Source organism: Pyrus communis, chromosome 5 (genome assembly GCF_963583255.1).
Source record: "Pyrus communis chromosome 5, drPyrComm1.1, whole genome shotgun sequence".
Lineage (NCBI taxonomy): Eukaryota > Viridiplantae > Streptophyta > Magnoliopsida > Rosales > Rosaceae > Pyrus > Pyrus communis.
This window is the reverse complement of record NC_084807.1, coordinates 8,848,397-8,870,099: the sequence shown is the minus strand read 5'-3', so window position 1 is coordinate 8,870,099 and position 21,703 is coordinate 8,848,397. Positions and strand designations below refer to the sequence as shown.

The following is a 21,703-nucleotide window of genomic DNA, read 5'->3' as shown; positions in this document are numbered from 1 at the left end:
GGTTTGAGTGAAATTGAGGTGTTTCCCGGCCAAATTGGACTTGGCCACAGGTATAAAGTTTGATCTACTCTTTGAGATCTTCATTTTTGTGATTTTTGGTAATTTTTAAAAATAGTTGAATTTTCAACTGGCGAGTCGGGATAGCCGACCGCCACCTGCGGCAACTCATGTGACGGCGCGTGACCAGTGGACCTATATTGGTTAGATAGTGACTTGAATATATGAGACATGATTATTATCTTAATTTCTTTTATTGGTATCAATTGTGATTAAGAATTGATCTTATGAAAATGATTTCTATTGAAATGTTATTTTTATATATTTAGCCATAGACCTATGCTTATTAAATAGGATTTGGCTTGTGCACTGATGATGTTTATGACATATATGTGTTTAATTATCTTTTTAATAATGTGATTGATAATTATGATGAATGTTATGACAATTATGGGATTTAAATATTGTTTCATAATTATTTGGATATGACTACCAACTGTATATCTATTTGAACTTGGCATTCTACCTAGCATGACATGGAGATGGAAGGCAAGAGATGAGTTAGGTACTTTATTAGATTTTTAGTAGAATTAGTAATTAAGGGAATTCCTTGTGTTGTGCTCCATATGACTAGATGCTAATTGATATGTGGAATCGATAACATGTATGCGTATAATTATGTTTAATGTGTGATGATGAGATTGCACCATGTAGTTGTGGTACATGGATGGTCCTGCTTGGTATATCCGCGATGGGTGATCACTGCCTGCACGATGAGATTATGCCTATGGTTCTGCTTGGTATATCCGCGATGGGGGACCATACGCATTCTAGAGGTAATGATGATTAGTTGGTACATTTTATAGGCGATCATATTTGGTTTGGTTCCGTTGAGTGGTCCGTAACCCAAGGTTGTTGAATTTTGTGGAGTAGCCTAAAATCCCATTATTTGGAGAAGTAGGTTTGGCCTAACTGTGTCACTTTAGCCTTAGTTTTATATATATTTGTGTCAATGGTTTCGAGAGTCTTGTGAAATGAGTTAGAAAAGATGTTGGACGTCTGAGTGACTCCTTCGGGATTTTCTATAATTCGATTATGATTTCATAAGGTATGAATTTAGAATATATGGGAATGATTGTTATTACTTTGATCAAATTAATTAATTAATGCGGCTAGAGAATGGTTTTGGTGTTTCATGAGCTCTTAAATATGATTTGTGCTGTGAATTACGATATCATGATTAGACATAATGATTCATATGTTGGATGGGAGAGAAATCATGTTTTCATGGGGATTGGTTATGTAGCCTGAGTCCAGGAATTACATGTTGTCAGGTTATAATAAATGATTGAGGAATGCTATGCTTTTCTGCTTGAACTTAGTGGAATAAACGTCTGATTTTGTGATAAGTGAACTACGAATGGCTTGATCCTTATTGAGGGTACGTAGGTAGTCTAACGAGGTGGTTAGATGTAGCCATAAAGTAAACAAAAAATTACTTTGCAATTTGATTCTCGAACTGTGATTTGCCATATCCCGGAGACGGGGTATGTGAGATATACGAGTATTTTGTGACGTCACGTGTCGATCTTTGACGTATGTCGGGATAGGAGCATGACAGAGCTAGTTAACTGGTTACAAGTCAATCAGTGATGTAAAGGGTAATTGCAGTAACAAATCCTAACTGACCAATATGTCCAATTAATCAGAGTTTGCCCAGATTAGTTTCACAACAATAATTCCTAAACTTGATGACATTTACATATTAGTTCATTATGCAAAGAGCAATGACAAAGAAATCATGAAACAAAGTATGCTGGATTGACTAGTCAACCTTACCAGTCAACTAAGTACAAATTCGTCAGTTAATCAAATGGAAATTTACGAATCAAACTTAGTTCACTACAAGTTATCCTAGTCAACAACAATTCAGTTCATTGTTCATAATATGCAGTGTAAACTTGGTAGCTAACACATATCAAAAAAACAACTTATAGGATGCATGAAACTTATGCAAGTAAGTAAGATATGTGGACAAGTTTAAGAGACAAGGAGAACAAGAAGTTTTTGGCTGGAAAAACACCTCTAGGTTGAAAAACCGGGGACTCTCCACTGAGTCCAATCCACTAGTGTAAACAAGGTTCACAAAAAGAGCACACAAGTTTAATTCCTAGATCCCTATCTACGGAGCAGGTTTACCTTTGTCCAACCTTGCCTTACACAAGATGAACTCCTTCGATCTTCATGAAGTGGTAGCTCTTCCTGAGCTCATCACCTTGTGGCACCGAGAACCAACACAACCAATGCAAATGATATAACAATGATGGTTATAAAAAAATTTGGATTCAATGACCAATCAGTTTCTCTAGAAAAATACTTATAGGAAGAAACTAATGAGAATCCAAAATGGGTCAGTTTAAAGATTTGAAACTTGAAGAACTTGACCACAAAATTAAAACAAAATCATGAAGACAGTGCTACCCTAATATGTAGAGATTGGGTGTTTGATGCATGAACATGGTTTTGTGGCTAAGGTTTCAAAGAAGAACACAAGAGGTAGCTCAAAGCTACAATCAACTCTTTTCTGAAAATGTAAAACTCCTAGCCAAAACAAATGAGCATATAAGAATATTTGAACAAGCATTTTTACATATAGATTCATAAATATTCAAAGAAGAACATTACCCAGAAAAATGCTTGATACTCTTACGGGCTTTGAGATGGAGATGAAAAACAATGTCCCTCTCTAAAGTTAGTTTACCTCAAACGAAGAGGATGAAGACCCTAGCCAAGGTTATAAAGACAAATTTGATTTTTGCACATCTAACAAGGACAAAGACCACCTACTAACTTAGCAGACAATATGAGCAGATCAAGGGCCAGAAACAGACCACCAGCAAAACGGTGTCAATCAGCCCTTATGGGCTGTCTTAAGTTGTGTGCCCAAATAGCTAGAAGTTAGCGCGCAAAACTGACTAGACAATCAAACTAGACAGAATGCAACACAAATAGAGATATGAAATGCACATGTATGAACAACCCTTTTGTGATGATGATTGTCCTTAACTAATGCCATTGGACCCAAAATCCAGCAAGATAAACTTATAACACAGTTATAAATTCAAAGACTATCTAAGAGCATGTGTAGTATCATTTACAATTTTTGACAGGGAAAGCCAAACAAATAAATCTAGACTTCAGAAATACCCTTGGTTGAATCGTCGATCATGCCTAAGTCGGTTCTGCTGAACCGTTCTAGAACCTATCTAGGGTTGGACTACCATAGTGGGTTGGGCGTTGGTGCGCGGATCCAAGTTGAGCCAGCCCACGTTGCCTTGGCCTAGATTAGGCATGCGATCTTCTTGCTGGTTAGGCCAACATTGCTGCTTATTGGGCTCAAACCTAGGTCTGGGAAAGATAGAGCCACTAAGTTAGTACATGTTCTTAGGCTCCAAAGGCCAGAACTTTGGCCTATTGTGGGTTGAGCCCTCCTGGCTTGTGGACTAGTGTTAACACCTTATGTGTGTTGGCTGCAGCAACAGTGGCCTAAACCGCATCCTGAGCTTCACGTGGGGTTGTGCTTTGGGCTCTACTTGTGGCTATTCCTTGAGCTTGGGTTTTGGCTGCTTTTTTTAACCGTTTAGGCCATTGCAGTGGCTACTGCCGCTGTTATCGTACCTGTTGTTTTTCATATCCTTGAATGTAGGGCATTCTGTTTATTGTGGTTTCAGAATTTCCCACCATCGTATCCTTTCTCCAGTGACTGATCAACAAACTTATATAAATGTTCGATGACTAGAAGCATATGAGAAATTCTACATAACAGAAAATTCTAAAAGTGATTACGAGAGCCTTCTTCGAATTAACTTAGGCTCTAAATGAAAGCACCAATTTTTGGTAGCAAATATCTGTCGTCTTCAATCTTAACGAATGTGTATCTACAAAACAAATAAACATCTTTGATCAAAAGCCAAAGCCACTCGTGCCCATGAGGTGGGGTGAAGGGGAGTTTGGCCAATGGATCTCCGATGCCTAAGTCAATTTCTCTGAAAATAGGGAGATTCAAGGCTTCATGGTGGAGATGGGGTATTCATAGAGTTAGGGATGGCATATGTGTAGGGTATTGCCCTGACATGTGTCACCTTAAGGGATATTGAACAGATTGTAGACTAAATGTGGGCCTTGCCAATTTAATAAAGGCATTCTCGTCTTTCGTTGGTAAAAGATCACGTGACCACTCCAAAATTTTTGGATTATTTTTTGCTCCCCTGTTCTCAATTTATACATATCTTTGTTTTGTTGATATTATGATCTCAAGTATGAATTCCTTGTTTACCTACTTTATAACACGTTGACAATAAGTAACATCATATGATTATGTGCAACGAACACACAAATTTATCTATTTTTTATTTTCTATTTAGAGCTCTTAATGTGCCTGCAAGACGTTAAGCACCATTAAAAAAAGACAAAGTAGAATAGTAAGTATTGAGCATCATGTGATTCCATTATAAGAATTAAGATGTAGTCTTACTTCATCCATAAAAAAGAAAGAATATAGTCTGACTATATATATAAATAAGCTTGCACCATAGCTTGATATAGTGGTGGAGTTTGTAGCCCAAACCCTAGGTTATGGAAGGCCTGAACTTTTTTCTATGCCTTTTTATCATCATCTTCGTTTTCTTCATAATTACTGGCACAGAAAGTCGGTCCCTTGACCCCTACCTAGAGACGAAGAAGAAAAATATAACTAGCACATTACTGAGTGAATTGCTTCAAAAATCAAAGGAAAATCACAAGTTAGGGTTTTACGGCAGGGACGATATAGTAGCAGCAGCAACACCAAGCCATTACCACACCATGCAACAAAGTCCCGAAGTACCCGACCCTCGTCACCACTGAAGTTGAATCAATCTTGAAAAAATGCTACTCTGTTAAGAAACGTGATTATATGAGTATTGTTTGTTTTTTCATGGTTTAATTTGACTTATAATGCAAGTAGCTACGGAGGTCGAAATAATAAAATTTTTGTATTTTGTAATTCCACTGCTTAATTGTGAAGGATTTAGTTTCGAACTAAATTGACTGGGAATGTGTTGACCCTAAAAATGACAAAGCCTACGTGCCGCGTAGGTCGAGTAGCTAATAAGCTAACTACGTCCTTCAGTTGAATGGGGGCGTGCCGAGCTTGGCCGAGGAGTAAAATTTGTTGATGTTGCATTGAGCGCGTTTCTGACTTCTTTATCTTCCAACTGCGGGCGATGAAGGAACAAATCTTGGCCTTTGGATTCTCGAGCCTGAAGACAAGGCTGCTAGGTCTGCGAAGTTCACGAATCGACACCAGACTATATGGACACAAGTATTCAAAGGTGATGTATGTCTTAATGGTGAATGTGGTTCGGCCGTCAAAATGCCGAACTCTGAAACTCACTTGTGAGTATCCAATCATAAAATCACTCGGCATTCAACGAGTCGGATGTCGTAACTCATAACACCTTACTTCGCCGAGAAGGCTAATAAAATGACCTCTACCAATAAGGATTCAGAAACCCTTCTCGACCAAGACTTGGATAGGTAACCAATCAGCCTCAACGCAGTGCTGTTTATCCAAACTGAAGGTGCTCCTTAGTCAATTGATCCTACGGTAATAGTGCTTTTTATCCAAACTGTAGATGTTCGCCGATTGCCTCCACAGTGTTGTTTATCCAAACTGAAGATGTGTTGGTGGAAAAAGAAAACGAAAAATCTCAAGTTGTTTGAGAGGTTTGCGCAGGGCAATTGTGTGTTGAATTGGATAGGCCTTAAATTGCACACTCCGTTCTTTATTTATAGCAGCAAGAACAAATCCTAACCATACTCGAACTAGGACTCCTTACCCCAATCCATCTTACCTCGGCCAATCCTACTTCTATTAGGATTTTGAATTCAACCTCTTATTAGGACATATTCACTTCCACTTTCCGGTATCCTTATCTGCCTGAGAATTCTTACTGCATCAGGACTTAACCACTTCATTCATCCGCTTCGCAATAGGGCCCACCTATTCCTATTCATCTGGAATATTTTTTCCAAATTGGGCTTAACCGACTTCAGTTAGGTGGCCCATCAACCGGCTGGTTTGTAGAAATCCTCGAGCAAAGCTTCTGGGCTGAGAATAATTCCATACTCAGCCCAACCCAATAATTTTAGGTCCAAACATTACCCCCTCGCTTCTGAGGTCATTGACCGCTAATCCTCGACCTTGAAGAAGCAAAAACGTCCTTTGCCATTAGACTTAACCGTCTCGATAACCACCACTATGCGCATTTATGAAATATGGTTGCACGATCTTTGTTTTTCCCAATGTTCTGCCACGTGTCGATTATTCGATAAACCTAACAGCCTTTAATCATGGCCCTTAAAAATGTGCGCCCGCCGAAGCGTCTCTTCCTCATCAATGCATTAAATCCGCTGCCACACGCAATTGTGCGTCCTCGAAAACCTCGATCCTATCTTTGGAGATTTCTAAGATATTCGAAATGATTGGCGATTTCCCGGTCGATTTCCCTCTAAATTTTGAAAATCGAATGCTTTTAAAGATCAAACGTTTAGCCTTCCTCTCAAAACGCCTATAAATACCTGAAACCTTCCCATTTGTACATTACACTTCCAAAACCCCTAAATCTTCTTGTTATTCTGCTTTCAAAATCCCAGGAAACTCAAACTTTTAAACTAGAAGTTATTCCTTCAAACCCCAAAACACTCAAACTTTCACCGATGACTTCCTTTATTGGAGCTCCATCAAAACCCTACGTTTTTAGAGTGATTTGAGCACTACTCACCAAATCCTGGGGCCACTTTTCAAGGACGCAATACCATCGTCCTTCACCGTGCTCTTCAAGGTTCACTGCCTGGCCCCTTTACTGCAAGATTTGACTAGTTGAAATGAGACATGACAAGACCTTAGGGAGCATGGCCCACGACCAACGCAAACTAGGTGGCCTGGGTTAACCGGATGGAAAAATTCTTCCACCAAGAATGGAAAGCTCTTGGCATACATGACATCATCAGACTCTCGACTGTGGAGATCACCATGGATAAGGAATTCTTTATGGCAACACTAAGCCTTTGGTGCCCAGCCACCAACACCATGATTCTTCCTTTCGACCCTCTTAGTCCTACCATCCTCGATGTCTCTACTATCCTCGACACTTCCTCCTCTGGCATCCCAGTAGATGCCGCCCTTCTTGGATGTACGTCAAATCTGGATTTCAAGGCATTATTCGACGAATGAACCGTCGAGACACTGAGTCAAGACGGCTAAGAGCCTTCAAGAGAAGAAGTTCAGAAGTTACATAAGAACTTCTTCAACTACAACACTCTCATTCTTCATTTTGCTAGCCAAGGGGAGGCAAGTCTACGGAAGGGAGAACACGAAGCCTTCCAATTTTATTGGTACAACAAGTTTATCTGTTGTACGAAGTCAAACAAATGCCTGGCCGAGAACATGCCGGTAGCCAAAGCCTTGGCTAGCGGTCATACCCTGTCGCTCAGCTTGACCGTGCTTATTAATCTCTTGCGTTGCATAGCCGAAGCGACCATCCATAAAATCGACCCACACCAGAATGGACCCCTCTGGGTTTTCCAAGTCTGGTTGCAAGTTTACTTCGCCACTCTTTGGCCAGAGATCTCCAGTCTTCTACCTACTAAAGCACTTGCTTCTCGATCGGTGCCTCCTCATCAGGGCAAAGAAATGAAGTCTTCAAATACTTCTCTGGTCTAGACGTCATTTCCGACGATGAATTTTTGATATGCCGCCGTCAAGAGTACCCTTCCTCCATCAAGCTTCTAACATCAGCCTGGGACGAAGCTGAAGGTGCTGGCCTTCATCGAAACTCGGGTTCGTTCGTGCTAACGCGTGACCTTCCCCTTGGCTATGATGCTCGTCGAGCAAGTGGAGAGGTCTACCATCCTCACTTTACTACTCGACAGCTCGGCTATCTTTAAGGTTGCCCGGTACCTCTACTTACTTCTCGCTCTCTCTTAAGCCGATGGTGCCTCTCTGGCTTTTTGAAGAGGGAGTGTCGGGATACTGAGAAAGAATTCCAAGAAATGTGCTAGAAATTCTGCCTTCGGCCAGCTGTTCCCGAATCTCTTGGTATTGACACCTTCGACGACTGGTGGGAAGAATACACACGAGACTTCTTTGGTGCTTCGGTTAAAGATGTGGTTCTGGATCGGTTGAGTGTCGTTTTGGATGACACACGAGACTTCTATGCTGTATAGTTGGAGTCGTTTAGGCAGTCGAATGTCAAAAAAGGCGGATGTGATTACTGCGGCTGGGGCCAGGAAAATATCGATCGCCTCTATTAAGAAGGCGAAAACCGCTACGCAAGCCTTGCAAAGCAAACGACTTCGCCAAGAAGCCGATACAACATGTGAAACTCCCTGACCTAAAAAACGTGTCAAGAAATTGGCAAAGAAAGGAGAACGGGAGATTCATGTTATCTCTAGCGAGACTACGGGAGCGACTGTTCCTAGTGTCCCTTCTTTTGCCCCTATTGTTCAAGCTTCTACGGAACAACGGCCCACTCCCGCTGGCCAAGCCGTCCAAATTCGACCCGTCCCTGGAGTCGCGGTTGAGCCACTTGTCGTTCCACTGGTCGAAGAGTCTGCCGTTATGCCTTTGTTGGAGGAAACAGCCCTTTTGACTTAGAAAAATCTCCCTAAAAATCCAAAGCAATCAACGGTTATCATGGAAGAGGTAAGACTGTTGTTTTAACGATCTTCTTCATTTTATTAGATTTACAAGTTCTAACGGCTTTTAATTTTAGGATGACGAGAGTGACGAGGGTGACGAAATTTCGATGGCGAGTCACCATCGACCAACCAAACTTCCTTCTGCTAATCCTCCCCTCGTGGTCGAAGTGGTTGTTCAACTGGATCCTCCCACAGTCAATTGTGGGAAAAGACCCTTGGTCGAGCCTGAAGCAACGACAGAAATACTGCTTCATCTACAAGATCAAAACCTCAGCTTTTGTAATGCTCGATCCCTTTTTCTTATTAATTTTACTATAACACGTCTAAACTCACGAAAATATTAAATTTCAGGTGCCCGACCATTCATTTCATCAACAGTTCTATGCGCTGAAAGGTGTTATCTATATTTCCTGGCCACTTCAGTGGCCGTCAAACGTGGATAACCTCCATCGGCAACGTGAATTGAAGAGCAACCTTAAATACGAGGTTTGACCATTGAGCTCTCTAGGTTCGAGCAACAAACCATAGGACATAGCCGAAGTCTTCTTTCGATAGGTTTAAAGCCAATTCCTTTATGCATCCCATACAATTTTCCTTTTGCTTAAAAATTTTCTTTTTCTGTGCAGCCTTTGTGAGAGGTCGAGCTTGATGTTCTTCTTCAGAGTACTACTGACTCGGCTGGCTCGTCTGCTGCCCCGGCCAAACCAGCAGAGACCGTGGCCGAGTCCCAACCTTTTGCCAAGCTGCAGGAACTGCTATTCCTTTCTGCCTCTCAGGTCCTTTGGTGCAGGGGCCTCAACTCTGTAAGGGAGTGCTTGAACGACCTCGCAAATTGTGGTTTCTTGAGCATGGAGAATGTCGCCTATTTGTCCGATATTCTGGAGTGGACTCGGCAACAATTTACCACTTTTGAATAAGCTTTCCGGGTCGAGGATAAGCTGAAGACAGCGAAGACTGTGCATGAAGCCAACCGGTCAGAGGTCGAGGTAATAAAAACGAAGAAGGCACAGCTGACCGGTTTTGATAGCCAAATTTCTGAGCTTCAGCGTCAAATCGCCGAGCTTCAACAACAAAAGTCCGTTATTGCTTCAGAGCTCGAGAGGGATTTCGAGGCGAACAAGGCTTGATTGACGACTTTCGTAGCCAGCATAAAGCAGATCCAGCAGCTTCAACTTAATAAAAAGACGAGGCAAGTCGAGATCATACTGAACGAAATAAGGTGGCTAGAGTAGAAAGCCGCTCTTGAAATCTTTCTCCCCTCGTCCCCTTAGAATTTTTAAGAGCCTTTTATAAATGTATCTGTACGTCCTTTTATGAATTCAATACAATGATATTCATTCTCGCATCTCCCACGTGACTGGATAGTATTTCTTTAAAAATTTTCCTTTGATTGGTAGTTTGTGAACTAAACCAGTTCGGTCTTTAAGGTGGTATGCCCCATTGCCAAGAACTTTATGGACGATGAACGGTCCTTCCCAATTCGGCGACCATTTGCCGAACCTGGGGTCTTTAATCCCTACAGGCAACACAGTTTGCCAAACCAACTCTCCCTCGCCAAACGTTTTTTGTCTTACGCGCTGATTATAAGATCGCTCGACAATTTTCTTATGTGCTACTAATAAATTACACGCGTCAAGCCGAATTTCTTCCAAGTCTTCTAACTCTTGTCTCATGGCTTGACTGTATTAGGCATTGAACAAACTACTTTGCTCGATCACTCGTAATGAGTTTATACTTAGCTCGACTGGTAACATAGCGTCATGTCCGTAAGTTAGCGCGTAAAGAGTTGTTTCGGTGACAGATCGGGGTGAAGTTTAGTAGACCCATAATGCTTCACTTAGCTTTAAATGCCACTTCCCAGGCCTCTCTCTTACCGCTTTTTCAAGAATGTCGATCAATACGTTATTGCTTGCTTCGACCTGCCCATTCGCTTGTGGGTAATACGGCGTAGATTACTCGAGTCAAATTTTTAGGTTCACTATATACTTTTTAAACCTGTCGGTCGTAAAGATTATGCCGTTCTCAGTTATGATCGTTTCGGTCGTAAAGATTATACTCTTTAAACCTGTCGGTCGTAAAGATTCGGCGTATGATCTTGCTTCGACCCACTTTATGAAGTAATCGGTTGCCACTAATATCCATCCATGTTTTCCTGCTCCAGAAGACGGCATGATTTTTCTAATTACGTTCATTGCCCATCCTCTGAACTATCATGGTTTGGTAACCGAATGGAGTAATTCGGCTAGGACTTTCTGTGTAGGCCCATGAATCTGACACTGTATGCATCCTCGGGAGTATTCGATGCAATCCTTCAATATACTCGGCCAGAATTAGTTGTGTTAACGAAGCAGCCAACGCATCTTACGCCCGAATTGCTGAGCTCCACAGATCCCTTCGTGTACCTCGTCCATCGCTTGGGCAACATCCTGTGGGCCGAGGCACAATAATAGTAATCTATCCTCACACTTTTGATAAAATTCATTCTAGTACGACACGTAATTCATGGCGTGGACCCTCGTCCTCCGGTCATGTTTATCGTTGGGGTTATCAAGATATCGTAAAATCGATTTTCTCCAATCGTCCTGTAATGTCTCAACAGCACATACTTCTATGGGATCTCCTCGCTCTAGTAACGATGGTAAAGACATCACTCTCGTGCGTATCACATGATTGCGCTGGAGGACTTGCTGATTAACCTAGGCTGTGTAAGATCGTAATTCTGTGGGTGTTACCCGGCCTAACTTGCCCCCCGTGAGTTGTGCTCCAGAGGCTATTTGGACGATCTGCGTCAATGTTTCGAACACACGAAATGTGCTTAAATGTAATCCGCGCAAATAACTAGGCCAAATAGGTGGCAAGCACGTTTAGTTGGTTAATCACGAGTTCGAAATCACCAAGGATGACAACACGGGTTGCTCGTAAGTCATGGAGGATGTGAAGGCCGATGAACTCGTCGGCTGCCGAGATGTACAGTTTGAGAGGCCTACTGCGGCGAGGCGGTACTAGTACTGGTGGCGTGGTAAGAGAGACCTTGATTTGCGTGAAAACCGCTTGATGTTCTTCGTGCCACTCAAACTTATCGGAGTCCTTAAGTTTCAGAAGTGTAGAGAATGCTTTCATTTTGCCTGCCGAATTAGCTATGAAACGGCGGAGAAAATTTATCTTCCCGAGTAACGACTAGAGTTGCTTCTTGGTCGTCGGGGGTGGAGCATTAATAATTACGCGAGCTTTATTTTCGTCGACCTCGATGCCACGATGGTGCACAAGAAAACCCAAGAAATTACTGGCCGATACATCAAAATTGCATTTGGCCAGGTTCATTTTTAGATTATGCTGACATATACAAATGAATGCTTGTTGAAGATCATCTAGATGCGTTCGGCCGCTTTTCGATTTTAGAACCACATCATCGATATAGACTTCTACGACCGTTCCAATCAAATCATGGAATATCGTATTTATAGCTCGTTGGTATGTGGCACCTGCGTTCTTGAGGCCGAATGGCATGACGACCCATTCGTATGTGCCAAGTGCCCCCGGGCAACGGAATGCGGTCTTGTGAACATCAGTCTCAGCAATAAAGATCAGGTTGTAGCCGACATGGCCGTCCATGAAAGACAACATTTCATGATTGGCTGCGGCATCAATTAATAAATCTGAGATCGGCATCGTGCATTCATCCTTGGGAATTGCCAGATTCAAATTAGGGAAATCGATGCAGATGCATAGGGCCCCATTTTTCTTTAGCACCGAGACGATATTGGCCAACCATTCGACGTACCGAGTGGTCCGAATAAACCCGGGTTTCAAAAGCCGAACTAATTCGTCCTTTATGCTGAGCTGTACTTCGATCGAGAATCGGTGGGGTGGTTGTCGGACAGGCTTACAACCAACTTTGATGCGTAACTCATGTTTGACAAGGTTTCAGTCGAGGCCTGGCATCTCGTGATAATTCCACGCGAAACAATCTTTAAACTCGATGAGTAATTTACTAAGCTCAAACTTCATGGGAGGCGGCAACAACGCACTAATAAACAACGGTCAAGGCTCATCGGCTGTGCCAACATTTATTTCTTCTAATGGGTCTTTGACTTGGGGCCGATTGTCTTCAAGCTCGGCTGGTGCGGCCTGAACTTTGTCTAGCGATAAAACTGGGTCATTATCCGCTTCGGCAAAAAATTTGATTAAGTTTATGCCCGAGTGCGGTTGCTTGGCAATGGCATACCAATGAGCCAGAAGACGTTCCATGGTGGATGAAACCGCGGCCCGACGCCTTTCTTGTTTGGCTGCGTCAGTAATCAGCGTTAGTAATTAGATCTGCCAAGCCGAGTCATGTCAAATCCTGTTGTATAGTCTCGGTGTCAACCTCGATGGCCTTCTGAACTGAAATTCGAGTCGGCTGTCCGTTCTCGTTAAAACCTTGTAGGGTGATGTAGCTAACGTGATCGTTGTAATAGCGAGCCTGAATAATGTTGGTTTCAAACGGCTGATTGTCGGCTGGATAGACTATGACCGATTTGCCATCCCAAAAGATGAGAACTTGGTATAGTGATGAAGAAATGCAACTTGTTTGATGGATCCAATCATGGCCGAGCAATGCATTATAGTTAGTCTTTGAGTTAATTATAAAGAATGCAGTCATGTAGTTGCGACCTGCAACGCTAACTTCTAACAGGAGCACTCCTTTGGTTTGAGACTTGTCGCCGATGAAGCTACTCATTGTAATCCCTAATGGTATGAGCTCGTCATTGGAGCGGCGTAATGCCTTCATGATGGAAATCGGCATGATGTTGATTATGGCTCCACAGTCGACAAACACCTTGGAAATGGGGTATCCTTCAATATAAGCCGTGAAGTATAACGGCTTTAGACGTTGGAGGTTAACAGAAGAAGAGTAGAGAAACAACTCGGCCAGGGCTGCCTTAAGTTTGTGGCCTTTACTGATTTCCCCATCTTCCTCAGTAGCGATAAAATCCACTTGTGTTGCTTCTTCAGCAACCACGTCCCCATCTAAAAATTTTGACTGGTGGGTTCTCAGTTGAAATTCAGTCGATAGGACATGGACCATGCTGATTTCCATGTGCTCGAGGATCGAATAACCCATCGGGTCTTGGTCGTTGACTTCCAAATTAGAAGATGTGGTATCAGTCTTTGGACTGTCTTTGACAGGATTTTTTAATGTCTCAGTATGTACCTGCTCTTGGGGCGCGTTGACTAAACCTATTTCATTCTAGTCATCGTCCTCAAGCCTGTTTATTGCCGAAAAGTGATTTTGTTTTTTGTAGTGCTTGACGGGCTCGTTCTTCATAGGCGATTCGGGCGTTCCTTATGTCCAGATATGCATCTAAGCACGCCATATGATTTTCCTTATCGGCCGTAAGGCCGACAAAAGACATGACCGAGAAGACTTTGAAATGATATCGCAGGTGCTGAAGGTCTTCGAGTGAAAAAGGTAGCTCGGAGGTGTCTATATTTGTGTATGGGTCAACCTCAAAGCCGAGGACTCGAGCCTCACGTATATGCTGGAACCTAGCTTTTATTGCCAGATCGATGGTTTTCTGAATAATTTGTTCAGCATCAGGGCAAGTTAGTGCTAGGTCGAGGGCTTCCTGACATGCCTTAGGCAGTTCGTACAAGTCATTGGCAGAATATTTTTTATGAAATTCCCGCATGTATTCCAAGGATTCACTGAGGAATGGAGGGTGTAGATTGTGTCGTACTTTTATTAACGGTTCCTGCAGTGGTAACGAATGAAGCTTACTTTTAGCTTTTTGTCTGAAATGCTCAAGACAATTTTTCATCTCTATGGGTCGAAGAGGGAGCTTGATGCGTTTCTTGGACTCTGCAATGGTGGTTTCAAAGTCGCGATCAATTGCCTTTTTCTCTTGAAGTAATTCAGCCATAATGGTCAACGTAGGTCGGTCGTCGCCACTTCCTACTGCCTCTTTTGGCTGCCACCGTATATAGGCCAGTTGGAGAATTGTAACTGTACCAACGTTAGTCACATGGCTTAAAGGTTTTTTGACCCACCGATGAACTCGAACTGCTGGAGTTATGCGAGTAATAATCCTCATTATATAATGGTGCGTCAAAGTTAAGACGTCGTCTGACTGGGGTTGGGTCTTTTGCTTGTACTTGTGGGCCAAGTCTCTCAAACATTTGCTGTCGTTGGCCGGCACCGAGTTCTTTCAGTGGTTTTGCTGCGGCTGTGGACGGCGGATATGAAGTTGGAGTCGAAGATGTTCTTTTTTTAGGTTCAATCCGTGTTTTACAGTGGTCACACAAAACCATTGATTTATTAGTTTATTCAGAACTAGAACCTAACATGGGTTCAACGATTGCCGGCCCTGAAGACTTCGTGGGTGGTGCATTTGAAAATAAATCAATCTTGAGTCTCGGCTGACCATCCTGCTTACGGACATGTTGTACCGGGACGAATTTGGCATTCCCTTTTCCTTTGTTTTTAGGGAGATGAGCATCCACCATACCAATTGTCGTCGAGGGGAAAAGATTGAAGTCAACAGCCATCTGTTTCTCAGGGAATTTTAACTTACCCTTCTCAATCTAACTTTGAATCGCATCACGGAACACGACGCAATTATTGGTAGCATGCTTGTTTGAATTATGGTACTTGTAATATGTTTTGCCTTTCAATTCCTCGGCCTTAGGAATGTTGTGTCCTGGCCCAAGTTTTATGATCTTTGCTACCAACAAGTGGTCGAAAATTGCATCAGCCTTGGTGATATCGAAAGTGTAAACTTTTGATGTTTTAATCATCTCTTTAGAGGCCAAACGGGTTTTGGCATCTTTGGGACTAATTTGAGCTAATGCCTTGCAAACGTATGGTTTATCTATCACTATTTCAGCCGCATCCACACTGGCGTATTGGGGATCCACGCTTTCGGCCAATGCGCAGCTAACCGTGGGAGTCTTGTATATTGTTCCTCGGGATGGGGACTTTGATATTTTTTTCCTCTCGGAGCAAATAATCATACTGCTCAACGTGCTGAGCAAGTTCGTACATATCTCGAATATTGATAGGAGCATATTTATGCTACTTAGTTATGTTGTTTCCTTGCATTTAGTTACTTAATTACTATCTATTTTAGTCTTTTAAGCTATTTTCGTATGTTTTTAGGTCCTAATGGCAAAAGAAGCAAGAAAGTGCATTTTGAGGCTATTTGGAGCAATTTTGGGCAAGGATTGGATAGCTTAACTATGGAGCAATGTGGATGGACGAAATTGAAGTCAAGAGATGCTAGGAAAGGCTAAAAATCTAGAGAAAGAAGTCCAAATGCAAAGAAGATAAGGAAAGAGCAAGAAATAAGGAACCTTATCCAAATTTCCTTATCTTATCCAAACCTTATCTTATCTTATCATATCCTAATCTTTTCCTACCTTAATTCCAACTTCAAAGAGGACTCATTTTCACATTAAATCACCTAAATATCAAGTTCTAGAAGCCCTATTTTTGTGCATTAAGTTTATGCCACATGTAACCCTTCTAGAAGTTCTAGAATCTGCCACAAGGACCATTCCTTGTCCTTCTTGGAATCTGATTGAAAGTATCCTTGTTCTTTGGTGATTTAGAGTCCTAATTCCTCTCCTTTTCAGCCCAAATTCGTGCCTCCCCTTCACCCTATAAATACTTGATACCACAACACTCAAAAACCACTACCCTCTACCCCAAATTCACACCACACCATCCACCACACCTCAAGAGCCTAAATTCACACAAATCCCCATTGTTGGCAGCAAGGAAGGAAGGAGGAGCCACCTGGAGTGTTTCTAGGTGTATTCTATCTTTGTTTTCAATGTTTAATTTATATTCTCTTTGTTTTGTTGTAAACATGAGGAACTAATTTTGTTTTGGCTAGAGGAGACTTTGAAACCATGATTATATTTGCAATATGAATTGATTAATTTCAGTTGTGATTTCATAAATTGTGAATGCAATTTACCTAATTGTTTGATGGATAACTTATTCTTGTTTGTTGATTAAGGGTGCACACTTCATTTGCATGCTTGAATTTGGTGCTAGAATATAAGGGAGTTTCACATAATCGTTACAAACTTATGTTCACAAGTAGTTAAGGTTGTTTTCACAATCATGTTAAGTAAATTCCTAGCATGAGTATCATGATGTCATAGTTACAAGTGCTTTGTCAATGCTTATGATTTTCATAGAACGTAATGATCTTTGATTGTATCTCTATTATGATGTCATGTAGGGAACTTTTGAAGAATGCTTTGGATTGTCGTATGATGTCATCCAATCCAATAACTAAAGGAAAATCTGAGGGTTAATTAGTGATGTCACGGTTAATCTGGGATGTTGAGGTTCATGGTTTATCGAAAAGCAACTGGAAATCAATTTGTATGCAAGTGTGTCATGTGTGGAGAAGGACCCTCTAGCTAGCTAATCACCCATCCATATCCCCAAATTCGTCCAAACCTTGTTTAAGTCTTTTAGTTACTTGTTTTTATCTTAAATTCTTAAAAAACCCAATCCCCTTTATTTAGTTGTGTCAAATCTGTCCTAATTAGTGTTTTTGAGTGATTTGAGTCAAAACCAATTCTATTTTCGTCCAAATTGAGTCCTAGAGTCTAGTTTGAGTCTTTTTGATTGTTTTGTGTTGTTTTGAGTCTCTTAAGTTTGTTTTGAGTCATATAAGTTTAGTTAAGAGTCTTTTGAGTTTGTTTAAGTGTTTTGAAGCATATTTTTGTATCTTTGAGTCAGTTTTCATTAGATTAGCAATCCCTCCTAATCTCTGGCCTAGAACGATCTCTACTTATATCTATACTACAATTGTCAAAAAGAGGGTTTAATTTGAGTGTTAGAATATTTCACATCAAATTTTTGGCGCCGTTGCCGGGGATTAGTGATAGGAGCATATTTATGCTACTTAGTTATGTTGTTTCCTTGCATTTAGTTACTTAACTACTATCTATTTTAGTCTTTTAAGCTATTTTCGTATGTTTTTAGGTCCTAATGGCAAAAGGAGCAAGAAAGTGCATTTTGAGGCTATTTGGAGCAGTTTTGGGCATGGATTGGATAGCTTAACTATGGAGCAATGTGGATGGACGAAATTGAAGTCAAGAGATGCTAGGAAAGGCTACAAATCTGGAGAAAGAAGTCCAAATGCAAAGAAGATAAGGAAAGAGCAAGAAATAAGGAACCTTATCCAAATTTCCTTATCTTATCCAAACCTTATCCAACCTTATCTTATCTTATCCTATCCTAATCTTTTCCTACCTTAATTCCAACTTCAAAGAGGACTCATTTTCACATTAAATCACCTAAATATCAAGTTCTATAAGCCTTATTTTCATGCATTAAGTTTATGCCACATGTAACCCTTCTAGAAGTTCTAGAATTTGCCACAAGGACCATTCCTTGTCCTCCTTGGAATCTGATTGAAAGTATCCTTGTTCTTTGGTGATTTGGAGTCCTAATTCCTCTCCTTTTCAGCCCAAATTCGTGCCTCCCCTTCACCCTATAAATACTTGATGCCACAACACTCAAAAACCACCACCCTCTACCACAAATTCACACCACACCATCCACCACACCTCAAGAGCCTAAATTCACACAAATCTCCATTGTTGGCAGCAAGGAAGGAAGGAGGAGCCACCTGGAGTGTTTCTAGGTGTATTCTATCTTTGTTTTTAATGTTTAAGTTTAATTATCTTTGTTTTGTTGTAAACATAAGGAACTAACTTCTTTTTAGTTAGAGGTGAATTCGAAGCCATGATTATATGTTTTATATGAATTGATTACGTCCAGTTATTGTTTCTTAAGGCTTGAATGTGATTTGCTTATCTAAGTTATTAAAACTTGTTTATGTATGTGGGTTGGGGGTCGACACTTAATTTGCATGCATGAATTTGATGCTAGAGTATAAGGGGGTTTCACGTAAAAGTTATTCACTTATATTCACAAGTAGTGGAGGTTGCTAGTCACAATCGTGTTAAGTAAATCCTTGGTATGAGTCTCATGCGTTTCATAGTGATGAATGCCTTGTCAATGCTTATGATTTTCACAAAACTTAATGACTTTTGATATGTATCTTTATCATGCGTTTCATATAGGGAACTTGAGAAAGATAATTTGGTTTAGATGTGTATTCCATCTAATTCAATGAAATAAGGAAAATCTGATGGTTAGTTGTGCGATGCAATTAACTTGGGGCGTTGTCATTCATAGTCTAAAGGAATAATAATTGGAAATTGGTTCATATGCATATATCATGTGTGGAGAAAGACCCTCTAACTAGCCTTTCGCCCATTTATTTCACTTAAATTCGTTTTTCCAAAGTATTTTCTACAAAGTTTTTGTTTTAAGTTTTAAATTCGTCAAAAACAATCCCCCTTTGATTTAGTCTTGTTATTTGAGTCAAAATCTGTTTTCTTTTAGTCTTTTGAGTCAAGTTGAGTCTTATTTTCGTCAAGATCACTTGTTGGGTCTAGAATTGAGTCTTTTTAAGTGTTTGTTGCTGTTTTGAGTGTTTTAAGTTAGTTTAGAGTCTATAGAGTCTAGTTTAGTGTTTTTGAGTCTTAATTGTGTTGATTAGCATCCCTTCTAATCCCCGGAGTAAAACGATCCCTACTTTCATATACTACAATCATAGGGTTTTAATTTGAGTGTTAGAATATTTCACATCAATTAGCAACTTTGCTAATCCCCCGTTGTTTCCCTTTGTTTCAGTTATGTATTTTAGTTTTAGTTTCTGATTTGTGTTTTGTTTTGTTTTGTTGATTTTAGGTACTAGAGAAGCACGACATGGCTCTTGATAATGCTTCTCTTTTGTCACATCTCATGGAAAGGTCCCAAAGAGTTGGTACATTTGATCATAATCAATCAAGGAATGACGTGTTTTCCAATACTTACAATTCAGATTGGAGTGATCATTCAAACTCTATGTGGTGGGAACCTCAACATGTTCAACAAGAAGGATATTGGCAGCCATATGAGGAGTTCTATTCAAGACCTATGCAGCCACCACAACCTCATATTCAATATGCCCAACCAAACTCAGGTTCGTCAATAGATTATAATCAAATTCTTAATGAATTAATTTTTTTGGTGCAGGGCTCACAAAATCAAGCCAACGAGGCTCAACAAGGAGAATATTGGCAGCCATATGAGGACTTCTATACAACACCTATGCAACCACCACAACCTACCCAAACAAATTCAGGTACATCTTTCTATAATGATATGCTTATTAAGTTACTCACCAATTTGTCTCAGGGGCAAGAGAATCAAAACAAAGTGAAGCAAAATCAAGAAAAAAGGGTGGACCACTTGGAAAAGCAAATTGGGCAGATAGCAGAGTTCGTAGGACAATTTCGTGACCAAGGCAAACTCCCTAGTTCAACCATTGTAAATCCGAAGGGAGGATTTGAAACCACCAATGCTATCACGTTAAGAAGTGGCAAAGAGGTTGGAACGGACCCTCAACCATCAAAATCAAATCACAAGGAAGATGAAAGATTGCAATTTGAGGAAGAGGAGTTGGACAAAGCCACGGCAAGGGTGGAAACACCTTTGCCGCAGCCACCTCAAGACCCCAATTCGCCCACCATAGGTAAGGTTGTTCCAAATTTAATTCTTTCTAACCCTATTCCACCCAATGTCCCTATTTCTTGCAGGTTCATGATTTCCAAGGAAGAAGAAAGTGAAAAAGACATCTTGGAAGCCCTTCCAAAGGTGCAAAGTAGGGAACATCAAGAATTCATCAAAGAGGATGTTCTTGAGACAAAAAAACCCCAAAGAAGTTGAATTTTATGACACAGGACAAGGAACAATCCTCACACCAAATCTGTCCAAGTGCAAAGTTCCTGAAATGTTCAAAGAAGATGTTTTTATCCTTGAGTTCTTGTTGGAGGACATAGGTAAGCCACCTCCTCCAATTTCAATTTCCTTTTATACTAATAGGTTGTTGATGATTCAGGCACCCAATCTTGAATTTAAACCATTACCGGATCATTTCAAGTATCACCTTCCATTCAAAGATCAATTCCATGCTGTGGGCACTAGGGGAGTTTAAAAGGAGGTATCGTCCGGCTGGAAGACGTTAAAGCAAGCGCTTCTTGGGAGGCAACCCATGCATTTAAATAAAGAAGACCTAGGAATCTCCGGCTCCCACAACCAGATTTGCGTTCCTAAACCCTACTCTTTATTGCTTTTACTTTGCCATTATTGTCATGTTTGTTAGTTGTGTTATTTGTTTGTTTGTGAGTTTATGCTTAAAACATTGAGGACAATGTTTGGTTTAAGTGTGGGGGGGTAAACAAGTTGTTTTTTTTTCATGAAAATTCGTGGGATTTTATCACCTATCATTTCCAAAGTTGTTATTCACTGTTTTTAAGCGTTTTTAGTGTGTTTTGATGTGTTTTTATGTGTCTTAAACAGAAAATCCGAAAATTTGAAAAAAAAATCGAAAAAGAGTGTTTTAAAAACCCAAAAAGAGTTGTTTTGAGAGTCGTTTTTGTTTGTGTCTTAGGATACCTTCCAACACAATGATGAGGATTTGATTTTTAATTGCATGACTATTGAAGAAAGTTACAAACATGGATGGAAGTTTGATATGCTCTTTGGTTTATGCTTAGTGGTAGTTGACATTTACGAATTCACATATAACCACAAAGGAAAAAAAATAAGTTTTTGTAACATGCTTGAAGGAAGAAACTCAAACTAACGCTACAACCCTGAGAGACTTGAGCCTAAACTTTATTTGGAGAGTTATTAATCTTGATTTCTTGTTTTCTAAGTCGTTGCATGATCTCATTATTCTTTGCTTGGTTGCTACTTAGAATGCGTTTCATCACTATAGTTCCAAATACTAGAACTCATGCCCATTTCATTCAAAGCATAAAATTGAGTGCATAACATAAAACAAGATGAAGTTGTTTAGTTAAAACGAGAGCCAAAAAGCCTTACCCTTTGCATATGTATTGT

The 21,703-nt window shown here is 40.6% G+C and overlaps 1 protein-coding gene across 1 annotated transcript in view; it reads right to left on the bottom strand.

Annotated features, from left to right (window-relative positions):
- The window catches only part of LOC137734256 (uncharacterized), a 90,943-nt gene that overhangs the window by 29,507 nt on the left and 39,733 nt on the right, over nt 1-21,703 (bottom strand). The window contains exon 3 of the mRNA XM_068473552.1: nt 13,106-13,117. Coding sequence (XP_068329653.1) covers nt 13,106-13,117 — 12 coding nt within the window. The remainder of the gene's footprint in view (nt 1-13,105; nt 13,118-21,703) is intronic.